General features: G+C 38.8%; 1 protein-coding gene across 2 annotated transcripts in view; it reads left to right on the top strand.

Moving 5' to 3' along the window:
* The window catches only part of AKAP7 (A-kinase anchoring protein 7), an 88,301-nt gene extending 62,979 nt beyond the window's left edge, over positions 1 to 25,322 (top strand). Inside the window, exons 8-9 of one of the 2 annotated variants that reach the window (XM_056343853.1) lie at positions 23,064 to 23,695; positions 24,031 to 24,142. In XM_056343853.1, coding sequence (XP_056199828.1) covers positions 23,064 to 23,266 — 203 coding nt within the window. In that variant the 3' untranslated portion in view covers positions 23,267 to 23,695; positions 24,031 to 24,142. Of the gene's footprint in view, positions 1 to 23,063; positions 23,696 to 24,030 lie in introns of both variants that reach the window. The other variant, XM_056343852.1, reaches the window with a different exon arrangement.
* Positions 25,323 to 25,685: the final 363 nt, after the last annotated feature.

The raw sequence follows: 25,685 nt of genomic DNA, 5'->3' as shown, positions 1-25,685 counted from the left end.
GGAGGGGGAAAAAAATAGATGTGGCACTGTTTTACCAGTGTTTGTGGGGGGGTAAGATAGACTGAGACATCTTAAAAAGGGAAAGATAGAGGAAGTGTGTGACAAGCATGGTGAATATCATTCACTTTTCCCTCAGTCCAGCGCTGCCTGGAGAAGAGAGAGAGAGAAAGGAGAAAGGGCTTTCCTTTCAACTGATCCCTTGGCTTCCCTCCTTTTCTTCTGCCACACCTTCTTCTCCCTCTGGGTGGTGGGAAGAAGCACCGAGATGTGTGGCTGTGCCCCAGCTAGACGGATGGTTTGAAGCTGGGCACACGGAACAGGCAAAGGGAATTACTTTCACATCCATTTTTCATCTTCCTGTCATATCACGATGGCCTTTAAACTGATTGTGTTGGGAAATTTAACTGGGCTTTTTATTGCCACTGAATTGTTCTGGTTAGCAAACAAGCAGGTGCAAAACACAATCATGTGATTGTTGTACATGAGAAACAAAAAGTACACATGAAATAAAGGCAAGCATTTGCAGTAAACAGCAGCTCACCATGCTATTTGACTCACTTCAGTCACAGTGAAGATGAAAACATCCAAACTTCATTATAATCTTCCTGTAAGTTTTGTTTCAGCTGAAGTTAAACACAGCTGACAAATGCCTGTTACTGAATTGCTGAGAATTCATTACTTATTTGGCAAGGAAATGTTTCCATTTCATGCGCAGTGTAGTTTCAAAAGGTGTTGCGGATTATATTATCTGGTACCATTACATAGTACATATTTATGATGTGAGGTGAAAGCTCACTGCTTTCATGGCATGCTTTTTAAAATCTGAGTTTAGATCTATTTTACGTCAAGTCTGAATTGAATTTAGCTTCAACACATTGCCTAATCTGCATTGTTTAAAAAAGAAAATATAAATTTAACCTTAGAAATTAAGATGCCTATGACTGAAATGCACCAAAGTACTGACAAGTGGAAGCTGAGTCATGTTAAGTTTGAACAGCCACTTGCTTACGTTTTGTATCCACACACAGTATGTATTTCATATTGCTCTTTATTCTCTTCAAGTACAGGTATAACCTTGGAAAACATTTAGCCAAGTTTTATGGTTGTGGTGAAATCATAAGAGTGGTTGTTCTGGACCAATTTAAGATCCTTCTCCCCAGCATTATAGGCACAGGGTACCTAATAAAACCATTAGAAACGGGCAGGTGTAAGAAGGTGTTTCCTCAAAGTACAGCTCCAGTGCAGCAGCAGTTCAAGGCTTTTGGACTTTGTGGAGCAGCTTTCTTGATAATTAAAAGTCTTTAATTGGTTTTACTTCCAAGAATTTTTCCAGTCATCTCTTGAACACATGTAAACTTCTAGTATCTGTACTATCTTCTAGCAAGGAGCTTTACAGTTTAAATACATATTTTGTGAAGAACCTTATTAGCCATGCTAACAAATACAATTTGGTTTACTGAGTACTGTCTAAATAAACAGTTTTGCTGCCACATTTGATAGAAATCAGTTCCCAGAACATACTCTGGGGAGCAAAGAACTGGAGTGTTGTGCAGAGAAGGGAGGGAAGGAAGTATTTGTCTTCACCACTGGTTGTGGGACAGATACAAGTAAAGCATGAGTAGCTGTTATAACTTAAATGTTTAGGACCTTCACAACCTGTTCTTTCAGTTGTCTCAGTGAATGATCGTGTAACCACTCTAAGGATGGGGAGCTTTCTACAAGGATGCAGACACCCACTTCAGCATCTCCACTTGCTGCCTTTATGTATATTCATCTGTGCATCTTATGTTGAGTCCTTTACCAGACAACCCTTTTCAAATAACCAGTGGCTTAACTGGTGTTTTCTTTGGTTTTAGGTACATAAAATGAAACCATATTGATGATATTATTCTGCTCTTGTGCAAGAGATCACTCAGGTTCCTATAAATTTGAAGGAACTTATTTCCATTCATGAGCATAATACTTTTAGAAGTTACATAAATTTTGACAAAATTTGTGAAAATCTTGATTAAAATGTATGAAAACTTTTTTTTCTAAATTAGAAGTCTTAGGGTGGAAATGTGGGGATTTTTTTACATAAAACCAAACAAATCACAAATGAAAAAAATACCCCTTTATTTCTTCTCTGATTCAGAAATGTTAAATTCCAGTGAAGTTGATGGGTGGTTCAAAATTTGGTTTGCTATGTGTAAGGAGAGGCTATTGAAAGAGTGTATATTCCAAAAATACCTAGTGTTTAGTCTAACAATTAGTTCTTTGTATTCATGAGATCATGAAGGAATTCCCTCTTTGACCTGGAGTTAGATCTCAGTTGATTTGCTTATGTGAGTGATAAATAAGTGCTTTTTTATATTTTGGAAAATATCTCAAATGATCTTTAACTCCTTTTTGAAATTATCTCAATGCAAGCTAATTTCTGGTCTAAGTTGTTTGTTTATATTAACTTCATAGCGTGACACTTTTTAACGTGGCATAAAAGAAAGCATTTTACAAAATAAGCGTTGTTGCATTTTTGTTTTAGCTCTATATGTCTAAGCCCATTTGCTACCTGATAGGAAACCAAGGATTAGAGTCTTTGTTGTACTGACCAGAAACTGTTAAAAAAGGCTGTTGAATATTGACTACATACAAAAGTCCTGTGTCAGGGAGTTACTGATGTGAAATAAGACTGGTCACATCAAAATAGAACGTGAAACTTACTTGCATTCTGAAAGATGTGATTTACAACTTGTGAGGGCAGAACATAGCAATGGAAGCGCTTTTACATGTTCTGATGTAATGAGATTAAGCACTTAATTTGTTCGTTGATAGCTATTACACACTACTACTTATGGTGCATATTGAGTATAACACATGCAAATAGTTGTGGAAATAAGTCAATGAACACAGGACTAGGGACTATGTACCTTGTGCACAGGAGCCAGGCACGCTCCCACACACAGCCAGGCCAGGGACTTCAATTCAGATCCTGCTCTTTTGGGCCTGACCAAAAACTTCCCAATGGTATCAAACTAGGGTTAGTTTCTGGGGGTAAAGGAAAGTTTAGTGAATGAAATTCTGTTTTATTTAAGACTTAAACTGATTTTGAAAATCCTGAAAATTACATTTGCAAATCAATGACTTGGTCTCATTTGCAGTTTGTTATAAGTTATCATGAACTATTTTGCATTTATGTGGCTGTAGTACAAAAGATGCATTGTCTGGCTTTCTGTCATGAGAGACAGGACAGGTTTGCCTACTGCAAATAATAAGTCAATCCTCGTTGTTAAACAGCCCTTGTACATTTGTCAGGCTGTCTGACTAGTTTCCAATACTGATAGCACCCTGTCCCACAGGTTGTGTGTACTTTTCACTTTTGTTTTGTGATGTTTTAACTCTTAGCTGATCAAAGCGATACCTGCTCTAGTACTATAAAGACACTATCCTTTTCCCTTCTTCTTCCCTGAATGTGAAAACACACCTGTCAGCTAAGCTTGGGGAGTCGTGATACACTCCATTCTCCAGTGCTTATATTCTTTCCTGTCTTGCCAATCTCCCTGTGTAATGTAGATTCTTCACTCCCATGCATACATTCACTCATACACACAAGGTATACATAGATAAAGAGGTGCATGATGTGGATGAAAAAACAAATAGTTTGAAAGAAAGATGCGTTCCTCAAAATGGCATTTTGGATAACAACTAGGTGGTGTTTGTCTGTTTACCTCTTAGAAGTTCAGGCCCCCTATGATTAGGTTGTTAAGATTCTTTCTTTTCTTCCAATAGAGAACGGAAGCAAAATTTAGTGGTCCCAACCAAAACTAAATGTTCAATACTTACCATGTCGAAGTTGAAAGTTATAAGTCTTCCTCCTCCTGCAACCAATAACGTTAGGTTTGCTGACCAAGACAAAAAGCTTAACCAAGGCCTGATGACAGCCAAGACTGTTGTTAGTGTTTGTGTATCATGAGTTAGCCCTACTTGTATGTCCTTTCTTGGGACTGACGTTGGCTATCGAAAGTAATCCCTCAGTGATGAAGCTAGACTGCTAGAAGAATTGTGTATGCTAGTGAAGACAAAGAGAAAGCAGAGATTTAAGGAAGATCTGGGAGAGAAAATGTGGTGTTTAGATGAACGGTTAAGTTCAACATCATTGCAAGGTATCCAGGAGGGGATGATAGAATAGCAGGCTTTTAAACAGGAGGAAGGACATTTAAAAAAGCCTTCAGCAATAGATGCCTATTTTTGGCTTCAAAAAAATGGAGACTATAGTACTTTTGAAGTAGAGAATAAAAATAATGGTGACTGTGAAATTCGGGAGGTTTTAAGGTGATGTTAGATTTATCCATATGCCTTAGGTAATCCTCCTTGAAATTAAAATGTCTGCATTTTTGGGTTGGCTGTTTTGGGGTTTTTTAATTTTAAAGTTAATAATTGCTTTTGGAAAATAGTCCTATGTGGTATGAACACCTATTTCTGAATCTCCTCCAGTGTCTGATTTATAGTCATTTCAGGTGGCATTTGACTTTTAATTGAGAAGTGATATTACATTTTTTTCTCTCTTTATATTTACATATGTAAGTCCAAATTTAAATCCTATCAGCATTATATGGCCCAGGGACAGAAATTAGTTTATTGAATTTAAGTTTTGTACCAGTTTTTATTTGAATGTAAGGAATTTTGAAGCATAGAATTGTAGAGTTTTTAAAACTAGGCTACGTTTTACTATTTCATGAGTATGCAGCAGATTGTTCTGCTGTACAATCTATTAAATTGCAGATGTTAGGCTCCCTTCTACCCTCTTGGCAGGATGTTTTGTATAAAATGAATTGCAACTAGAAATTCTGGAGATGAGTCAAGTCAAATGTGATTGCCTTGCCTATTAATTTATGTTACTGATGGGGGGGGGAAAGCAGCAGTGTTTATTATATATTTAGACATATGGCAGAACTGCTTTTTTCCTGAAAGGAAGCATGAACAAAGACAAGGAGTTCTTTGGTTCATAATCAAAAAAATGTCCAGGTTAATTTGTAGCTGTTCTAAAATAGTGAAAATTTAAAATTTGGTTAAAAGTCTCACCTTTCTCTAACATGCACGTAAGTATGAAATTAAGACGTGTGTGGGGCAGAAGGCCTTATTGGGGAGTACTTTGGAGCACAGTGATCCACAACTACTGTACACTGAGAAACTCGAGCAAAGCCCTTGACCAAACTTGTTTGTATTAAAGGACTTGAGGAATTACACATGAGAAGTTACAAAGATATTTCATTTCAGTTGTAGCAAGCAGAAGAATAAGACTAGCTAACTGGTATAGGTGACTAGTTCCGTGATAGGACAGGTGCCAACGCTTCTTGATCGCATTAAGAGAAGACGAGAAGGAAAAAGAACAATAAAAACTTTGAAATGGAGATGAGGTTGCTAAAACTGACTTTGTGTTGATGGAGTTGGAACTGTAATGAACTTGGTCACTTTTCAAAAAGTGTCGGCAGAGAACCAGCCTCCAGTGATTTGTGACTGTGTAGCAAGATGAGAATTGCCCAGACCCCAAGGGCAGGTTGCTGTTGGTGCAATGTATTGGTTGTTTTCTGTCTTCCACTGATGCCACCAGAAGGTGGTTGCAGAAAATGGCTGCACTGATGGTTAAGACCCTCTGAAAAATTCTCTCCTGGATATTTTTGTGGTCAGTTTGTTCCTGTCTGTATCTAGACTGTCCATTAGCTGAAGTATTCAAGGGTGAATAGCTTAATGTCTTTTCTGGTCAGTGTAATTGCCAAACCATCATTTTGCATAGGTGGGAAAAAATAAACACCTTTTTGGCTATCAGATGATGCATAATATTTTGCAGAAGTATTTGCATAGAATCCTCCTATATTGTTGAAATTGTATTTTCCATGCTGGGGCCAAGTGTGCCATCCTGTTTGCCTGCTACTATTACTTTACTGTCAGTACCTCTGCAACTGTATTAGGTCCCAAACACATTGGGAGAGAAAGAATTATATATATATATATTTATATCTGTTTAAATGACTGGCAGAGGGGGCATAAGGAAACTCTTGTCTTTTGCTTTCACTTTCATTATGATCACAGTCCTTTTTACCCCCTGTGTGGGACTTGTGAGATCTTTGCCGTGACTGCCTCTCTGATAAGACTATCAAGGTGAAATCTGGCTGTGCTTTTGGGAACTCTGCTTGTACTTTGTGGTGGGTTGCTACAAGCTGCCATCTTTCATAGTGAGTTCTACCAAGAAATGTGTGGTCATACCCAGTACTGATTAACATCACTTGTTACAAATAAATGTTGATAGAAACAAAGTTATTATGCTGGCAGTTGTTAGATAAGCAGAACAATAATGGCTCTATGGCCATAAAACCACATTCTCTCCTAGATGCAGAAGTGCTGACAGAAGATGTTGCTGATCTCGGGTAGTCATTGTTGCTACCATCCCCAGCCATGTACAGTGGTGGTATGCTGTGCACGCTGATCTATAGCAGAGAGGGTTATTGAGCACTCCTTTCAGGCAAAATCAGCCCAGTGATGTTAAACACTTCTCCATCATTGGCTGACTAACCTGTCTAAATTTGCTTGAAGTAAACTAAGGAATCCTCAGAAAGCCTGGAGCAGAGGACAGTAAGCACCTTTAGCCACAATAAGTTGTTCCACTATATTACTGGATCTAGTAAAAAATGCCTGTTGCTTCAGAAATACACGTGCTCAGTCTTGCAAAGTGCTGAGCAGTCTTGATACCTTGTGAACATGTGCGCATATGGTGACGTCAGCATCATTCCTGCTGCCATCAGAGGATGCTGGGGTTGCAAGGAGCTGAAGCCTTCCATGTACAAGGGAAGCATTAGTGGTGCGGGGACAGGGGACATTGACCAAAATAGATTGATTATGGTGTCTTTCTCAACAGTCTGTATTAGTAACATTTATATTGAGATAAAGTAAAACTGTGCTATTTGATGCAATGAAAGAAATTTACTGTTTCTAAAGTAATAAGCTCTGTTTCTGTGCAGATTGATCCGCTGATAACTTGTGGATCAGACATTAAATCATGTAGACATCAGATGGGTCAGCCTTCCCGCTAAGTTCAGCATTCTCATGACAGTGAAATGGTGTCTGTGCACCTACCCTGGACTGAGATGGAGACAACAAGGAGGACCTATTTGGTTGTAGTCCAATGCTTTTCAGGAACTGCAGCAAGAATAGTTGGAAGGGCAAATCCTGGAGAAGTGTATGGACTATGTATCTCCCTTTTGCCCTCCCTCCTGGTTGTATTGCCTCATACGGCTGCTGCCCCACAGGATAAAGTGCTGTGCTCCTTGTTGGTTGGCTATCTTCCAAAGTCTTGTAGTGTTTATCATGCTTACATTTCACAAGGTTAGCTTCATATTTGTATGTTTTCCCATCCTCTTCTCATCTGCAAAAGCATAATTCTCTGAAAAATCCAGAAATGAGTTTATTAACAAAGAAGCAGTAGTTAGTTAGTGCCAGTCTGGGAATGTTAAGAGCCATGGAAGAAAATGAAACAACTGATGCAAGTTTATACCTAATCTCTGCTGTGAAGGGCATTGTATGAACCATTTGTGGATTTTTACGTAAAATAATCTTATTTAATTATACCAGAGCAGATTCTTCACTGTTCAGTCATGTTAGTACTGCAGTGGATAACTCTGCTATGGGATATTTTTCATTGAGCAAAGATGAGAGACAACATTGAAATTGTTTTGTTTACAGCTGAAGGCTTCTTTCAAATTATGGGAACTGAGCCTGTGATCTCAGTGAGCCCAAAGAAAGGTCACCACTGCTGGAACTAGTCAGCATGCTTGTCAGACTAACAGAGGCTGCTGGTTGAGGGGGTTGCGAAAAATGTGCTCTTAGTTATACTATGGTTATGCAATGCTTTCTGGGTGGAAATAAAACACAGTAAGAGACAGTGATCAGTACTATGCAGCATTGCTGCTATTGTATGTACAGCATTGTAAAGGAAAGAATAATCCTCTGTCAAGAAGAGGGACCTTTCTTAAAATATTTATTTTACTGCACATTGATGCCATGAATTATTTCTGTCACTGGTTTTCTTGCTTTTGCTCTCTGTATTAAAATCTATGGCCAAGTAACTTTGCTACAAGGTCAGGCAGCCCACATGGGGAAGTAATGCACTGGAAAGTTGCTTATGTGGAGAAGTTTCTAGCTGTGACATTAGCCAGACGTTTTATTCGTTGTTTCCAGAAGGTATTTCATTCAAAGAACTGCATGAATAAACAAGCAGATTCCAAAGAAAAAGTATTATTTTCTTGATCTCCTTACTGAGCTCCTTCAACTAAATTGATTGGCAAATGTTTGGAGAGACAGGAAGCTTCAGTAGATACAGAGTTGAACCTTGTATTTCTTGGGGTTTATAGATACCAGTTTAAATTCCATCCATGATAGGTCATTTCCTTGCCTTATTGAAGGGGTGGTGGTGGTGATGGTGGGGAAGGCCCAAGAATATATCCAAAACACTCCATATGGCTGCAATAGCATTCAGATAGCCCTGGGCATTTCAGTGGGCCACCAGCTGCAGTGGCAGATTACAGCTGAAAATTGCATGTAACGTTTCAAATTGTGCTGTTGCTTGGTTCAAAAAAAACAAGCAGTAGTACAAACCAAAGAATGGTGAATACCGTTTCTCATGGGGCCAAATCTTTCAAGTGCAGTTAGTTTGTTTTGTAAACCTCCAGCATAAAGTTAGAACAAAAACTGGCATAGAAATGAATAACTCTCTTAGAATATGCTGTAAATGGGTAATAGCTTTTAATCTTTTGTAAAGGTGAAATAATTGGCAGTTAATTATTGTCTATCAATTTGCAACATAACATAAATAAGAATACATGTTGGGTTTGCCCACAGATTTATTTCCATATAATAAAAATTATACTTTTCTGGTAGTGATAAAATCACAGAAAGATTTCCAGTGTACATTAACCAAACTGGGAACTTTAAAAATGCTTATGTTCATTAAAAATAAGAATTTCAAGGATAATATACCAGTTAGTACTGCAGTGCTTGGAAGCTGTCCAAAAGGACACCTCAGTTGGAATATTAAATTAGAAGCAACAGTGTTTAAGGATTTTTTCTAAAGATGCAAATAAAATCATGAAAGTGAGACAAATTATCTGGGGCACGAATCAAGCAGTAGTGAAAATGTCAAGTGAAACGCTTAGCAGCAGCGAGCAAGAATAGTGCTGATTTATACCAACTGAGGACCCGGCCTGCCAAGTGTCGTGGCTGTGACAGTCTGCTGGCAGTCCTCGGAGTCAAGGGCTGCAGTGAGATGGATGAGAATATCAGCTAGCCCATTTAAAAGCAGACCTTCTATAAATAATATCTGAGAGATTGGTTCAGATGGCAAGCCAACAAATTGCCAACTCCATCTGGAATCCTCTTTGTACGTACATACATAGCAAGGGAAGGATCCTGCGTAAAGTACTGTTGTTTTGGCCCTGGGCATTCAAAATCAGGCTAGTACTCTGCTTCCACGCCTCTTGCAAGAGACTTCCAACATTATTTCTTAAAGCCAGAGTGAGCCTGGAAGGAAAGTAAGATCACATTTAAATTTTCTGCATTTACACTAGTTTGCTTAAGCAGTGTGTCTGCTGCTATCCCATATCCTTTTGGGTTTGAAAGGGAGAGAGAATAAAGGGCAAAAGACATTGGAAGCATACATACACATATCTTGGGTGAACTGAAGAGAGTAACTTCACTGATTGTCCTATATACAGATGTTCCATTTAAGAAGATGAAGTGTTTATTAGATTTCTCACGCCTTTGTCAGTACACAGGTTAAACATTATTGCTCATTAGTGGAAAAGATGTTTGGTGGTCACCCCATATACACCTAGGTGTGAGATATTACATCTTTCAAGCTGTTAAGATATTTTAACAATTATCTTAGCAACAGACTGGGTTCTCAGAGGAGCTCTGCTTGCTTTACCCTGGCATACTACTGAATAGGGCAAAGTCTGAAACATTTTTTTTATTGATTTCCAAAGGGTAAACTACAGGCTATTGCTATCAGGTAATATTAAAAGCTGCCCTATATTTCCAGTGAGCAACATCCAAATACCTTATTCTGTATAATGGAAATCCCCTTTGTACAGTTGCTCGTATGCATTATTATTTACGCCTTTCTCAATTTACTGACCAGTGCCTCTCAACTCAGTATACAAATTGCGTCACTTGTTAACTCGCCAAGCAGTAGCAGGGGCAGCAAGTGCTGTTAAGGCCTGCCCTGAAAAGTAAAAAAGCATCGGACAGTCAAAATACTTCGAGTTATGAATTTTGTCTTTCCTTTTCTTTACTTCTGGAGATTAAGTCAGGACTACAGCAGGAGGATTTCCTTGTAGTGGAAGAGGAAATGGAAATTGTGTTGTTCCCTCAGCTTTACTGGAGTCACAAGCCAAATCCTGTCTTCTGGCACACTTGTTACTCTAGCTACTACTGCATTACTCTCTGAAACTGTTCTTAGTTTGTTTCTGTTTTCATTTGTGCTGGGCTGCTTTGGAGTTACAAGTCAAAACCTCTGCCAATAGAAATCCACAGAAGTAACTGTTCCATGAATGCAGAATTTGGCTCAATGTACTTCTCAGCTTTGCTGCCTACAGACACACCCTGGCTCTGCAGACCGCTCTGCATGCCTTGGACTCCTGTGCGCTGTGTGATGGGGTGTCTGGGGATGCACCTGCACACTGGGCCTGCCTTGTCTGTGCCGTGACCCTGGCACAGCTCAGGCCCTGGGAAAAGGACGCCTTCTGCAGCAACTCCTGGGTGCTGGCTATGAATTAGCACCAACCCAAGTCCATTCCTGGCAGGCATTTAGATGCAGCTGTGTCGTTTCCAAGGCTGTCAGAGCTGGACAGGATGGACCTGAGCTTCTCTGTACTAATTGGCCTCGTACCCAAAGAACAAGTACTGGCATTGTAGAACTCATCTGTGTAAGCATAGCCAGGTACCTCTGAATGGAACACTGGCTTTTGGAGGTGCTTTTCTTGTTACTGTGAGGACAGGTATTTTATCAAATGTCGAGACAGAACTTAAGTTGAATTCTCCTTCTCTATTCAAAAGTGATGCTTGAGCAAGTTGGTGTTACAGCCAAGTAAGAACTGTGACATGCTAAAGATGAAATACCGTTCTCTGTTACTGTGTGTGAAGAGCTACCCCAATTTAGATACTAATTTGCTTTGACCTATTGTATTGCTGTATGACAAGTCCTACTGTAACCTAATCACTGTGAGCTTAGAGCAGAGCCATTCACAATGTAGAAACTAACATATGGAAAAAACATCTATTACAGAAATAGAACAGCCACAGTTGGGAGTGGAAAAGTGCTATACAACCAAAATGTGGTAGTTGTCTACTTCTTCCTAACCTGGTGTGTTAAATGTGCTTTTTTTTTTTTTCCCTCTTAGGCTGTCTTATTTGTGATGCTTAGTGCTAGCTAAGTGAGTGCTTTGTTTTCTAATGGAGAGTGGTATTCCTGGAAGCAGGCAGGCATGTTTTAACGTTTATTCCAGAAACCATTAAAATACTAAAATTAAAATTATAAAATCAGTCTGCACAGCCTGTCTCAAAGACATCATGTAATTAAGAGAGAGAAAATAGGTTATTTTATTTTGTTTCATTAAAGGTTTCTAGAAATCAAAATCTGGACAAATAATCAGACTTTCAAATATGACAGTTCCATACTGACCTGGAATGACCAGGAGGCTGTACTGAGTCCTTTCTGAAGAGAGGTGGGGGGAACAGGTTTCATCTATGGAAAAGGTTCACCTCTGGGAAAGAAATAGGGTTAGGGTTTGTTTTTTTCTTTTTTCTTCTCCAGCAAGACTGTGTGCCACCAGACCTACAACCTTTTAGCACAAATGGTGTGCATGCAGTGCTAGCTAGATCTGCACTGGATCTGACAGTCTGACTTTTGTCCTAGAAGCTTAAGAGGCACAACCATGGAGCAGAGGAGGAAGTTTGGAGTAAGGGTTACATTTTCAAAAGAAAACGCTACAAATGACAATAGGAGCCCAGGCTGCACTTTGAGAAAATGCCTGTAGAGCTACATCTTAGGGGCAGCCTATGTGCTCTGAGAGTAGGAACTAGTTATTTTTTTGGGAAAAAAAGCTACAAAGCCAGAAGGCAGGAAGAGGAACTGGTTAACGTGATTAAGCAACTGTTAAGATAGCATGGGATTTCTTCTATTGCATCATGCAAAATAAGTATGAGATCATTTTGTATAAATTTCAGGGAGAGCTTCCTGTTGGTGACAGATGCTGGACTGCAGAGAGTCTCTGTTTTGCAATACTGTGACCAAGATTTTCAGATTAATGCAGACAAACAAAGCAAGCAAGGCAAACAAAGCAAGCAACGCAAACAAAGGTCCTTGGTCAAGTGGGGGGTTGTCCTTTAGATGACACTGGTCTGTTACTATTTGTGGAATTGTTATAGGCAAAGTGGAAAATGAGATAGTAAGGCATACTGACACCTTGTTCAGCAGCTGATTATTGCTGTTTTAATAATGTTTTTTACCTAATAATCAGGGCCATTCCTGAAATTTGAGTGATGCTGTTTCCACAAGCTTGAAGTGTAGATTTGACAGAGGAGACTGGGATTTAGAAGAATTTGGGGTATAAGGCTGTATATGATGCTATGGAAGTTACAATGGAGAAAGTACTAGGACATTATCCTGCCTTAAAAAATGGAAAATGAACTGGATGCCGCAAATACGGTTTAAAATTTAGATACCTTCAACTGATAAACATTTGACTTAAGACTAAGTCCTTGGGCCTGAAGTAGCTAAAAAATATACTGTACCAGTGATAGATCTGGCACTGCCAAACTTTTACAATAGTTGGTGCTTTTAAACTTGTAATTCTGATGTTAGCACACGCAGCTGAACTTTTGTCAGGCTCTTGATCCTGCCTGTAACTCTTCTGAACCTTAGGAATTGCTGTCCTAAATTGGTACAGAGACAATTCACTCATTAGCTATCTCCTCTGGTTCCCAATCCCCAAAATTTCAAAATCCACCATTAACTTTATCTTTTCTGCTGATGACTTAATCTCTTTGAATATCTGCCAGTCTCAGGTGAACTTCATCTGGGCACTTGCTGAGATTCCTGTAAGTTAAATTCTTCAGGCATGGATAATTCATTTGCTGTCATGAGAGAACTTGTATCCGTTTGCTAAAAGGAGAAACGTCTCATACCATGCCCTATTTTCATGTTACTCATTCTGTTTCACATCACAGCAGTAATTTTTTAAATGACATTTTATTCAATTTTCTACTTTAGTACAAAGCATGAGGACTGAACAAAAACATATTAAGTATCAGTCATGTTTTCTGCAGCACTTACTGTGGCTGAGGCAAATCAGCAAATGAGTAACATCTTTTTCTGTCTTAAAAGTCCATTACCATCCAGTATAGCCTGATGCTATAAAAAAGGTTTTCATTCCTCTCATCTCTCAGCTCCCTGTTTACTTTTCACATACACATCGTTACAGAATGTGAGAGGACATTCCAGCACAAAATGAGAAGCTTGTTCTTGTAGTTCCACAAAATATAACCTGTGACTAGGGTGGGTTCTAGTGATTGAACGCCCTCCTAAAGTCTGGGATTACCATTCTCTTTCTAAAATGAAGTTGGTATAGTGTTTGCATGTTTTGAAACACTGTTGATCCTCTGATTTAATGCAATAAATGTTACTTCCAGTTGACCCCACCTGTGTGCCCTATTCACAGATTGTGTATATGTTCTGTTATAATTTGGAAGGAGAGCCAGGTGTAATAAAGACAGAGGGATTGGTGTAGCCCAGCCCAGATCATGGAGGCGTTGCCTTTAATGCCTGCTTCAGCGCAAGTGAATAATAGTAACTGTTCCAAAGCAGTGCGTAATTTTGCTTTGAAAGGTTAATTTCATTCCCGTGGTCCTTTTTTAGCCATAATCTCTATAGAAGGCATGAAATATGAAGAGATTACAGGATTACACTTTGGATAAAAACACGGTATATGGTAAGCTGTGTCCAAGTATCAGCAGTGGGATACCCGGATCGACGTGGTTCCGCACCTAGGTTGTGAGGACAGGCTAATTCTCAAATGCTCTAGGTTATTGCTTCTGGTGTCCTGCATGGTAACAGCACATAACCCTCTGATCTACAGCTGTACCTGCATTCTTGGAGTTAAAACCACATTGTGCTGTGCCGTGCAACTCTTGTTTGTGTTTACCCATTTCTGGAAATCTCAAAATCATGAATGATATAATTTGCTATTGAGAGGAACAGTCTTTTTGTTAAGGCACGGTATTGAGCAATCCGTTACGTTACAGAGTGTAAGTTGGTAAAAGTTGTGAGAATTAGTTCGGTTTCTGGCATAGCAGACAAATTTTTCTGGATTGATTTAATTGAGGTGCTGCTAGAATAGGCTTTGAGTCACTGAGTTTGAGGAAGTAGAAATGTGGGGGAATACAGAGAGGAAGTTATTCTTTTGCTAGAGTTCGGTGTAGGAGCTGTAGGGAATTTCTCTCATGAAAGAAGTGTTGCTATTAGGTAGGGAAATGTTGGTTATATTCTTAGGGAGTTTTGTGTTGTTCCACAAAGAAAATGCTTTTAGAACTATATGATATTTAGCATAGGAAGAATGTGGAAATAAGGCCCCACTGGTTTAAACAAATAAACAAAGAATAATTGAGCCCTGATTCTAATGAAGCAGACTCAAGAATAACATTAATTTTGTTTACTGGGTGCTTGTTCATCAACTCTAAGATATATGTGCTATTCCTCCTAATGAAAGTAAGATGAAAAAAAATTAATGTTGCTGTCTAATTTTCTTTCATTTTTTCTTGTCCTTGATTATAAAGTCTGCTTATTTTATGTGAAGGATTGACTGCATTAAGTTTAGTTTTATGACATGGTAATGTTTCAATTCTTTTTCATCCACAGATTTCATTTAGTGATCTCTCTTTATGCTGTACTCTAGCAGCAATTTTTAAGTTCCTGTGAATTAGATTAAGTGAACTGTACTCATACCTTCAGCATTCTTAACTGTTTAACTGTGACTTCATATAATTTCTGATCTCATGTGGCTGAAGTGACCAAAAAAACCCCATGACGCAGAGCAATTCTTTATGATCAAACACATATCTGAATTTGCTGCTTATCTTGCCTGAATATTGTTCTTTGGACATCAAGATCCGCTGCTCTTGCAAGTGAGTATATTTGGGCTTTTAGAGATAAATTGAAGTTGAGGAAAAGTTTGTCTTAAAGAGGGTCCTGAGCAGTAGTTTTATGGGCCCAGAGCAAGCATTTAAAGAGAGGTCTAAACTTTTATGAACTAATCTTTCCAAGTGTCAAAAGTAAATTTCATATTTACAGACCTTTCGTAAACCTATATGTGGTAGAGCAATGAACATTTATACAGCTCTGTCTCACAAAATCAGAATGAAAACTTATATCAAACTCCAACCTTAAAGAAATAATATTTAAGGTGGAGGTTATATGACAAACAAAGGGAGGGAAGAAAGAATAAAGCTAAATATGTTACTTAAGACAAAATATATGGTAGATAAAGGGGATTAAGATAGGAAATGCCATGAAAAGTACTTAATGATTTTATTTTTTTTATGTGACATTCCAGTTGACTTACAGGTGTTATATTAGTTTTTCTAAAGCTACTAACAAATCTGGTCAGATTCTGTAGGCTTGATCCATGAAATGAAAGATGGCAACAATACTACTCATGCTCAAAAATGCATAACTTCGTGTTTTGCCCAAGAAACTGATGAAGTGGGTTCAGTTCCTTCATGCAAGAACCTGGAGAAAAGGATTACACCCATCCAGTTTGACATCTTAGGATGTAGTTGCACTACCAGTTCAAACTGATGTAAGATGCTCCTACCAAAAGAGGCAACTCTAACCTTATTCCATTAGATTTAGGGTCTAATTAAGAAGGATTACAGAGCTGTTATAAACACTTTGCAAATGACAGTTTTCCATAAAAATTGCACCTTATTACAGTATTTTATGGACACTGTTGGACATGCTCTGGAATTGCAGTTATATCTTAATATTCTTTGGACAAGATTTTATCTTCCTTTTGCAGTTCAAGCAGCATGCAGCTGTGTTTCACAACTCATGTTACTGCAATTGAAATAATTAAAAGAAATGTTGATTAAAAGTTGACTTTTCTCTCCATAATTTACAAATATATTCAAAACAGTCTCTCACACAGTATGACTTTTTCCTCAGAGAAGACAATCTGACAGCATGAGTTCATATGGAGTCTTTTTCTGAGCTCAGGAGGAGCAACAACACAGGATCAGCTTGTTAAGATTCACTTATTAACACTTGTTTAACACCTGTCTTAAAAAAAAGGTTGCTTTTTTAAGTCTATTTGACAGTAGCATGAAGAAGTCTCAGCCAAAATAGTGTCCCATTGGAAGCTGTATAGAAGTAGATAAATCCTAATGAAATTAAATTGAATTTCACAGAGAATGTGAGAAGGATAGGAAATAATAATGAGAGGTCAATATATATTAAAAGACATCCCTCATCACGCTTGTGAGTGAACAGTTTTTGCAGTTGACTGGTCCATAAGTAGGGACTTGAGGATTTGGCAACATGTTTGGACTCCGGCAATTAAAATCTGTGTGTGTCCTGTTTTGATTAGCTGCTGCATTTCTTGGACCTGCACCTCCCTCAGTTTAGTGACCTTAGTGGGGTGCTTCTTCTGCCTTCAAGACCATCCAGCTGTCTGTGGTCACTGGTGACCAAGGCTGATGGGGAAGCAACCCCTGCTGTCCCCATAATGCTTTACATCCCCAGTATTATTTCTGGAGGGCCATTGAAGATGAGGCACAGCAGAGTCTGTCCTCTTCCAGAATTCAGCTTTTCCCTGGGAAGCCTTGTCTCTCAGGCTTTGAAAACAGTGAGAAGGTCCACCTTGGCTAAGTCCTGGAGGGAGAGGGAACTGTTCTGCTCTCTCCTGCTAGCCCTGACAGCCCAGACATCTCCTTTTCACTGTTTCCCTTGAGCTGCTAGCAGCAGGCAGAGCTGTGGGTGGTGAAGAGGGGTGAATAATTCTGCTTGGAAGTTTGCTATCACAATCTGCCTGGATGTTTTTGTTCTCCTATGATCAGCATGCACAGTGGATGTTCCTGTGGTTATGTAAAATCACTTTTGTAACTTGGTCTGTTTTCTTTACCTGAGTATCAGTGAGAAAACTGAGTAAAATCCACAGCTTTTTAAACCATCTTCTTTTCTGCAGCCATTACGTTATCTTTCTTTCCTGTTCCACTGGACTGCTTAAACTTAATTCATTTATAAGAATTAAAATACCTTGAGGGAGTCAGGAAATTTCTCTGTCAGCGTATCTCTCTTAACAGGAAAACAAAACCCGAGATATGTAACAGAACTCCCAGAATGTCAGGAGTAGAGTCTTGGTTTCCTTATGTTTGTTTGTTTTGAAGGCTTGCGGCTCTGGCATCTCACCCTTCAGTGCTCACAGAAGGAAGCTGTAGGTTTAGCAGAGCACCTCCTGTTTCTCCACTTACAGTTAGAGGTGGTCAGAAATTCTAGATCACTGAGCTTCAAACAGTTTTTTCTGAAACAAAACAATCTTTTCCCATGTTCACCGAGCCTGTCATCCTGCTGTCATCACTGAAACTGGCAAGAGCACCATTTTTCCTGAATAGCTGCAACACCCTCAATTTCCTTTTTATGAGAAAATCCTAGTTTTGTTGGGTTTATTCCATGATGGGCCAAATCAAATAAAACTCCCCCAGCAAACTAGAAACCCATGCATTCAGTATAAAGGACAGATTGATATTGCCTTCTTACACAATCCTATATTTACAGAACAACATACGTAAAACTAAAGAAGTTTGTTAGATTTCCCAGAGGAGACCCAAACTACACACGCTTCTTAACATCAGGTGGGAACATCCAGCAACACAAATTTCACCATGTCATAATGAGATTGTAATTTCAGCCTTCCTCTCAGTGCTATTTGTGCCAATTTCTTAAGTGACCACTCCAACTGAAGAGATGTTCTGTGGAAGCCTTTCCTAATTAATGAGGAAACATTCAGAGTTGTCAACTTTCCTGTCTATGCTTATTGTGTTGATTAGATATGGGCACATGCTCGTGTTTGTGTTCATTACTTCAAAACCATGACCTTGAATGGGCTGGCTCATTCACAGTCTGTTGCAGGGGTGGGAAGCATATGGTCTGGTGCCTGGTTATAGCTTGTTATTCAATTTATTATGGACTGTGGACTTACTGTCTTTGCAGGGTGAAGGGGGATGGTATTTCTCTAATGCTATAATTCTGTTAATATATATGGCCTTCACATTTATCTGTGAAGTCCTCAGTGAAGGAAATGTTCAACACGTTGGTCTAATGCATGGGACATTGCAGTTCAGTATGTAGGTGTGGGAAACTCATTTGATTCCCATGGAAGTCAATGAGATATAATTTAATTTTGAATCAGATTCCATAGATGCGAAAGTCTAGTGTAGCAAAAACTGGATGTTTCCGCAGGCTGTAGCTGGGCATGGCAGCATGGCGGTAGTCTGCTACATCTGCCCAAGTGTTGTGAGTATAAATGCTGTCTTCACTCTTAGGTCTTTTTCTGCTAGTATAGACATAGTGAACCACGATAAAGGCATAATGACTGGCATCACAAACTGTGTGAATTCACATACTACAATCTATCTGGAATTTGTTCTATTGGCTGGCCTTTGTTTTCTCCAATCCCATCGTATGCAGAAGTGATTGTTAGTTATCTGCTGAAGGTTTTTGGGTCCATCAATAGTTAGGGTAGTTGTCTCCTTCCTTCTAGTCCCACTATACTGCACACCAGCAAAGTTTTTGCCTCTGTACGGAGGGATTAATAATGAGTTATTTTATGGTGAGGGATTATTATGAGTTGGAGCCACTGAGAAGTCACCACAGTAAGGGAGTCTTGTGAAAGTTTTGCCTGTATGCAACAGCAACTTGGCCCACTGTATTGGTGTTAGTAAGAGGCACAGTGTAAGCAGAAAAATGAAGTTTTCCAGCCTTCAGAAGTGATTTCTTAAATTTAGTTTTTGAAAGATTGCCCGAGTCCCTCATGGTTGTTTTGTTTCTAGAGTTTTTAGAAATAGTATTAGAAAACTGATGAAGCAAAAGGTAGACAGGCATGTCTGTTATCACAGCCCTCCCCAGGGTGCAGACTGTAACCTCTACTGCCAGAGTATGGACTTCCCAGCTGGTCTTAGTCACCTATTCAAAATATCAGGGATCTCCTTTGTAATTTGCCGCAGGTTGGCATTACTTTGTTGTGGTGAAAGGTTGTTGAAAGTGGGGAAAAAACCCCAACCTGAAACAAAACAAAAACCAGCAGTGTGTTGAGGCCATGAGGCAAGGATTGCAGAACATTGTCTTGGAGTGTAGCTGGTAAAATGTTGTAAAATTGGCTTTTCCTGTAATAGGGATCCACTGTTGGTTCCTTCAATTAAGTCTCTCAAAAAATGGACTAGTAGCATAAACAGGAGTGGGATCTCTCTGAATTTGAGATATCCACGTAGACTCCAAAACAGGCTGTACCTGTACCTACAAAATGCTGTACCAGCACCACAAAATTTCATTTTTTCCAGTGCAGTATTTCAAAATCCAGAATCAGTCTTGTGAAGTGTAAGGGGTTGTAGGCTCGGAGAGCAGACCTAGTCCAGTAGAGAGATACAGCAGTGGATTTGCATCCAAACTTGGATTTGGTTGCAAGCATCTGGCTCATGTCCATAACTGCTAGCAGCACACTGTAGGATCATAAAGCCCCTTTTGAATAATTCTGTGCAGTTGCTAGTTACCTTTTGTGAAAAAATGGTGGTCATTTCAGGACAATGATAGGCTTCGGTGTCAGTAATAAAAAGCACTGCTTAGTATGGATGCATTGAGATACACACACAGACTGTGAATTTGTTTTCATCTTTTGAAAATCGTAGAAGAGAATTCTGGGATAAACAAAATCAAAGGTTTTTTTTCTTTTTTATTCTGAGCCACATGCAGGAGAAAGCAGTGGAAGGTATTTATTCACAGGCACAGAAAAAAAGTAGTTGCACAGTCCATACTGAGAGGCACAGCATAGATTCAAATACAGCACATGTGGTACATCTTTTCCCTTTTCAAAGCAGAGTTTACAAACAAAGCAATTCTGATTATTTTTTTTTAACACCTCTCTTTTAAATCTAAAACATTCATATCTACAATGACTTCTTACTGATACTCTGATAACCCCAATAACATAAGACAGTCTACACAGTGAAACTTTGTCTGCTGCATAGGAATTGTACATATTTAAGAAGCAGACAGCAGCTTATGCATCATGGAGAGAGACATAAACAGGATATATGTGTGTTAAATATTCAAGTAAATATAGGTGATAAATACCTGTTGTTATTACATGACCTATTTTTGTCAACAGTCATGAATAGGAATGATACAATAGTATACAACTACCTTGCCTGCAAACCTCCGCGTTGCACAGACACTTGCACAAGTTCTATTTAGGGAGTCTGAGAATATAAATCGAGCATGAGTGAATCATATAGCTCCATGTGCCAGTCCACCACCAAGGTGGCCGGATGGATGAATCCAAGGGCATTCTTCATACAGGGGTGCGCACACATTTGCATTCACAGGTCAGATCCTGTGTATGTCTTTCCAGTGGGAATGCGGAGTTCACATAGGAGGTGCTATAGACTCAACTCCAGACTGTTGGTGAGCCTACAATATCTCAAAATATTAAAAATAAGTGAAGAAACAAACAAAAAAACCCAAACATTCCCAAACCATTCTTCTGTAGCTATATAAACTATACTTTAAAAAGCTCATTTTAGGTAGCCTGATTGGTTTTATGCTTGAGAAATTACTTACACAGTGAGCTTTACTCTTTACTTTGAAGCTTTAAATACGATAACAGAGATACAGATTTTATACATATATATAACTGAGAACTGTTTTGTGGAAATGCTTAGGAGCAAAGAGCTCTGTCCTTTTTTTTAGACTCTAAGAATAATACATAATGTGCTACAAGGAAAATTACATTCTGAATACATAAAATCACTACTGTTTTGTGGTATCTGGAGACCTCTGTGACTGATGAGTCATATTCTGCTTATTAGGTACTATAGGGTCAAGTGTCAGAGTGGCTGAGTGCTGTATTTCCCATTGGTTTTGTTCAGAGTTGCGTGAACGGATTGTTAGAGCTGTGTGAATAACAATGTCAGAGGGCTGCATTGAAAGGAGTATGTGGGCTCAATTCATAAAAGCTGGGAGGAGTTGCTGCTCATATATAACCTAGGAGAGACTTGAACCCAGGATTAACGGATAGTGAAGGAATGTGGTAAACAGTGGGCCAGAGAACGTAGAGTGTGTAGCTGTCTGAGTTTGGGGAACAGTCCCTGTGCCTCCCTCAGACTCATATATTAACCTGAAATGTTTCTTCTTGGAAATGCTAAACCTGTTTTTAATGGTTTGGTTTTTTCTTTGGGTTTTTTTAAGTTTCAAGCAAACTTATTCCCGTAGCTGCCTTGTAAAAATATTTTTTAGAGTATTTTTCCAAACTTTTTTCAAAATATAATGAAATGCATTACCAAGGTCTAGTCTGATGGCTCTTTAGCTGGAGAACACGGTTCTTCCTTCCCACAATAACAGTGCTGTGGAGGCCCAGAACTGGAAGTTTGGTCTGTCTTGCTGTTCTAGAGTGGGATGCTGATATTAAAAGCTAATAAAGGTGCTGCCGTTGAAAACTGAGAGTTTTGTTTACCTCTCCCTCTCCCCCTTGAATCCCCATATGAATTACGTTTTATCAGTGAAATCACTCCTGTGTTGTGCAATCCACCAGGGAGATTAATAAAAGTCTTTTATAACTATAATCTATATGTGCTGGCAAACTTGAATACATTTACATATATGAAAAAGAACAAATTTAGATAACTGAACAGTACAAAGCTTTGTGCTAAGAGCATACAGTAGTATCTCTTTTACCAGATGTGTGTGACTAAACAGCTTCTTAGAATTGGTTGCAGAATGCTAACTCCAGAAGAGGACATTAAAAATATGACCTTTAAATACAGACAGATGGAAACAGTTAGTTACCTAGTGCAAGAAATTGTGAAGTGGCAAATTACATGGCCAGTGGAAATCAGGAAATAAAATCTGCTTTTCCTGGATTACATTCTTTATAAAGGGAACATGCTGTAGTAGGCTATATAGTTTATTATAAGGAAAAAGTTTGATGGAAAAGTACCATTTCAGAATACATGTAATGGTGTATGCAAGTCCTCACTATGTAAACAGTTATTTTGTTAAGAGTCCACATGAATAAACATATACAACAAAGCAAGGGAATGCCAGCTTCTTACTTTTATCAGTAAATATCTAAGAAAAGGCCGCTGGAACAGTGTAAGAGTAAGTCTGCATTCCTTCAATGGCAGAGCTTTAAGTTAGAAGACAGAAGAGAGGCAGGGAGGGGGAATATATGGTTTTCCAAGTTCTACGCTTTGTTTAGGGAAAAAAAATTCTAACCTGTGCTTAGAGTGTTTAAGTCATTTCCCCCACTATAAACTCCTGAATTACAAGCAATGAGGAAACAGATAGAGTTTTAGATTTATTAAGCAAAATCACAAAACAGGTGCAGCTAAACTTAAGAATGTTGCTAAAGTGTAAATTCATTGTGTACTATGTTTTTCATCTTCACGTAGATGGCACAGGTGATTGTTGGGCAGAAGAAATTAAATTTGCATGTTTACTCTTCCAAACTGAGTGGATGCTCATAGTGTTAGCCAGTGGCTTTTACTGGAGTGTTACAATTAAGATATGCAGTGAAATATTTTTGATCTGATACACTGTATACATCTTCATGAAACTTTTGATTCAGAGCTTGAGGAGGGGGAAATTACTTTTTACAGTCAGGAAGAGGTAGCTACGACCTTAAAATCCAGCTCAGACAGAGGCTCCTGATACAATTACAGCTGCTATCTTTCCGTGGCAATGAATTCCTTCTCTTGTCTGTTGTGACGCATAGGTGAAAAACATGCAGCAGAGCCAGACGATGCAGAGCTGGTGAGCCTCAGCAAAAGGCTGGTGGAGAATGCAGTGCTGAAGGCTGTACAGCAATATTTAGAAGAAACGCAAAACAAAACCAGACAGACTGATGGAAGCCCTGTGAAAACTGAAGAAGCAGCAAGCAGCAGTAAGAATGAGAGTGATGATGATAACAGCAAGTGAGCACTGTGCAGAAAGCCTGGGAGCAGATATCCCACCAAGAATAACCACAAAAACCTGTCCCAGCTCCCCGCTGAAATTTACTAAGTGGTGCTGAGTGACAGGCACTCTGCTTTGTGAGTCTCATATCAAAAGTTTGTTCTGAATCGAAGGACACTCTCTACTGGTTTAATAAGTGCTTGCACTGCTGAAAATCCATTGAGTGCTGGGAGGGACGGACTGTGGAAAAAAGACAAGAATGGTGAAGCAGGTGGCTCCAGTCTTCACTTGCTCTTGATACCAAGAGTCCCTTCCTTGCTTTTGAAGAGAAGCTGAACCCTTTGTGTTTGCATTTTGGATTGTCGTGGATGGCCATGGAAGAGGCCTTGCCATAAGTGGAAGTGATGCTTTTCACCCGAGGGTTCGGCACTGCCACAGGGCTGCTTACTGCATGTGAGAGCACGTGCTGTTTCCTAGTCAACAGCAGTCAATCCCAAGCTAAAAATTACCACTACAGATATTCATCACAGATACTATTACACAGTATGTAATATGACAGGAGTTTCTCCTAAATGTGACGCTGTGCTGTTCTTTACTTTTTGGTAGCATTTGTTGATGTAACTTTTATTTTTTTTACAAAGTACCTTTTTATAAAAAACAAATATGCACAAAAGGCTGAGCACTTAATACTGTCCAGACCACATACGATCTCTTTATCCTCATACATTAATGATTCTAAGTGACGTTAGTTGTTATAAAATGTATTATATTGTCTTTTTTTCCTGTAGGAAAGAGCCATGAAGCAGACTTAGTAAAGGAAGCTTTGCACAGAGAAACACAGGCCCTGTTATCCGGACTGAATCAGATAAAGGAGCTGTTATCCAGTTCTGAGATCCGCATGAAAATTAGAAAAGAACTGTTTGAAGACAGGCACAACTCTTAACAGAGAATAGAAAAGTGGTATTGACTCTGGATCTCCAAATGCATGGTTGTAAATTGCCATGATGTAAAATCTCATCAGGTCGTGTAAAGACAAAAAATATTTCTTAAAGAAATTTTCCTTTCTTTTTTACTGAAAATATGGATGGGTATAAATGGCTCATGAGCAATCATGCTGAAATACTTGCACAGAAGGATTATATTTCATCATGATGAAGTACAGCCACTCCTCAGCACTGCTTTGAAACATGCTTGGATGTGCAGGTATATGTCATAACTCCAAAGTGGAAAAATACTGGTTTTAAGTAAACCTGAGCAAACACTGTGCCCTTCCTTTAGCATTGCAGATAATTCAGATTTTTCTCAAAGATCCCTTCCCTAGCAATGCTGTACAAATATTTAAAAATGGATGTTTTTAAGTACTTTAAAATGTGTATTTGAAAGAAAACTTTTAATTATCTGCCTTTTGGATATGTACTGGCATTTTTTGGTTAGCACTCTTGTTTTTTGTTTTTTTTTTTAACAGCACTTGAATACTTGTATAGATGCTGACATGTTGTTTCTGCTGATGTTTACACTAATGCAAGAATGTTTTAAATTTCAGAATAAAATTCAGGCTCCACTGATCTCAATGGCAGACTCTTAATGGCTTTAATGGAGTCAGGATGCTGCAATTAAGTTTTCTCATTAAAATAATGATATTTGGGATAATATTTGCTTTTTTACTTTTGTAGAACAGTGGGTTTGTCTTTTTGTTTTTGTTGTTTTCTCCATCTCTACCTTCTCCTGCCTGAGGTGGGGTGTCAGTTTGCTCTCGTTGTTGCCTCCACACATCTGCAGGATTCACTGAAGCTTTGGATGTACAGCAATGCAGGAGTAGGTCCAGTATTTGCATTTTTAATAAACTGTTTAAAATTGCCTCTGATCATAAAAGCTATAGAATATCTGTTGTGATTGGTATCAGAATTGTGCTGTTAGAACAGCTGTGTGCATATTCTTCATTGGTCTCAAGCACTGGTAACTTAACTCATGCGTCAGAGCTTTTTTTTTTTTTTTCCCCTTCTCATTTGATACATGATGCTGTGTTCTGAAATGCGTCTCATACATGCCTTGTTCACAATAAAGTATTTTTTCCTTTCCACTCTGTGTATGTATTCACCTGTCTCCAAATGAAGTACTTGCAAGTAACAGGATTGACAGAAACTGTGCTTGTAGGAATCATGCCGTTGACTACAGGTGTTGTGCCAAGATACTGACCTAGAGCTTGGCTGCTGAAATCATGTGAAGAAATTCACACAGATAAGCAAGTCCCGAGACATTAATATTTTAAATGGCAAAACTTTGAAACTCTAGGGATTAATTTATATTCTGGGGAGTGTAGCTTTAGGAGGAAGTACTGGTACAACCTCCTAGAGGTCCACTCTTCAACATCAAAAATTGAGTGTGTCATATCGAACGTTACTGAATACTACTTCATTCAGAGACAGCTATTCATTTTGCATCA

This window comes from Falco biarmicus, chromosome 6 (genome assembly GCF_023638135.1).
Source record: "Falco biarmicus isolate bFalBia1 chromosome 6, bFalBia1.pri, whole genome shotgun sequence".
Lineage (NCBI taxonomy): Eukaryota > Metazoa > Chordata > Aves > Falconiformes > Falconidae > Falco > Falco biarmicus.
The sequence above is the reverse complement of the archived record's forward strand: the minus strand, read 5'-3'. Positions and strand labels throughout refer to the sequence as shown.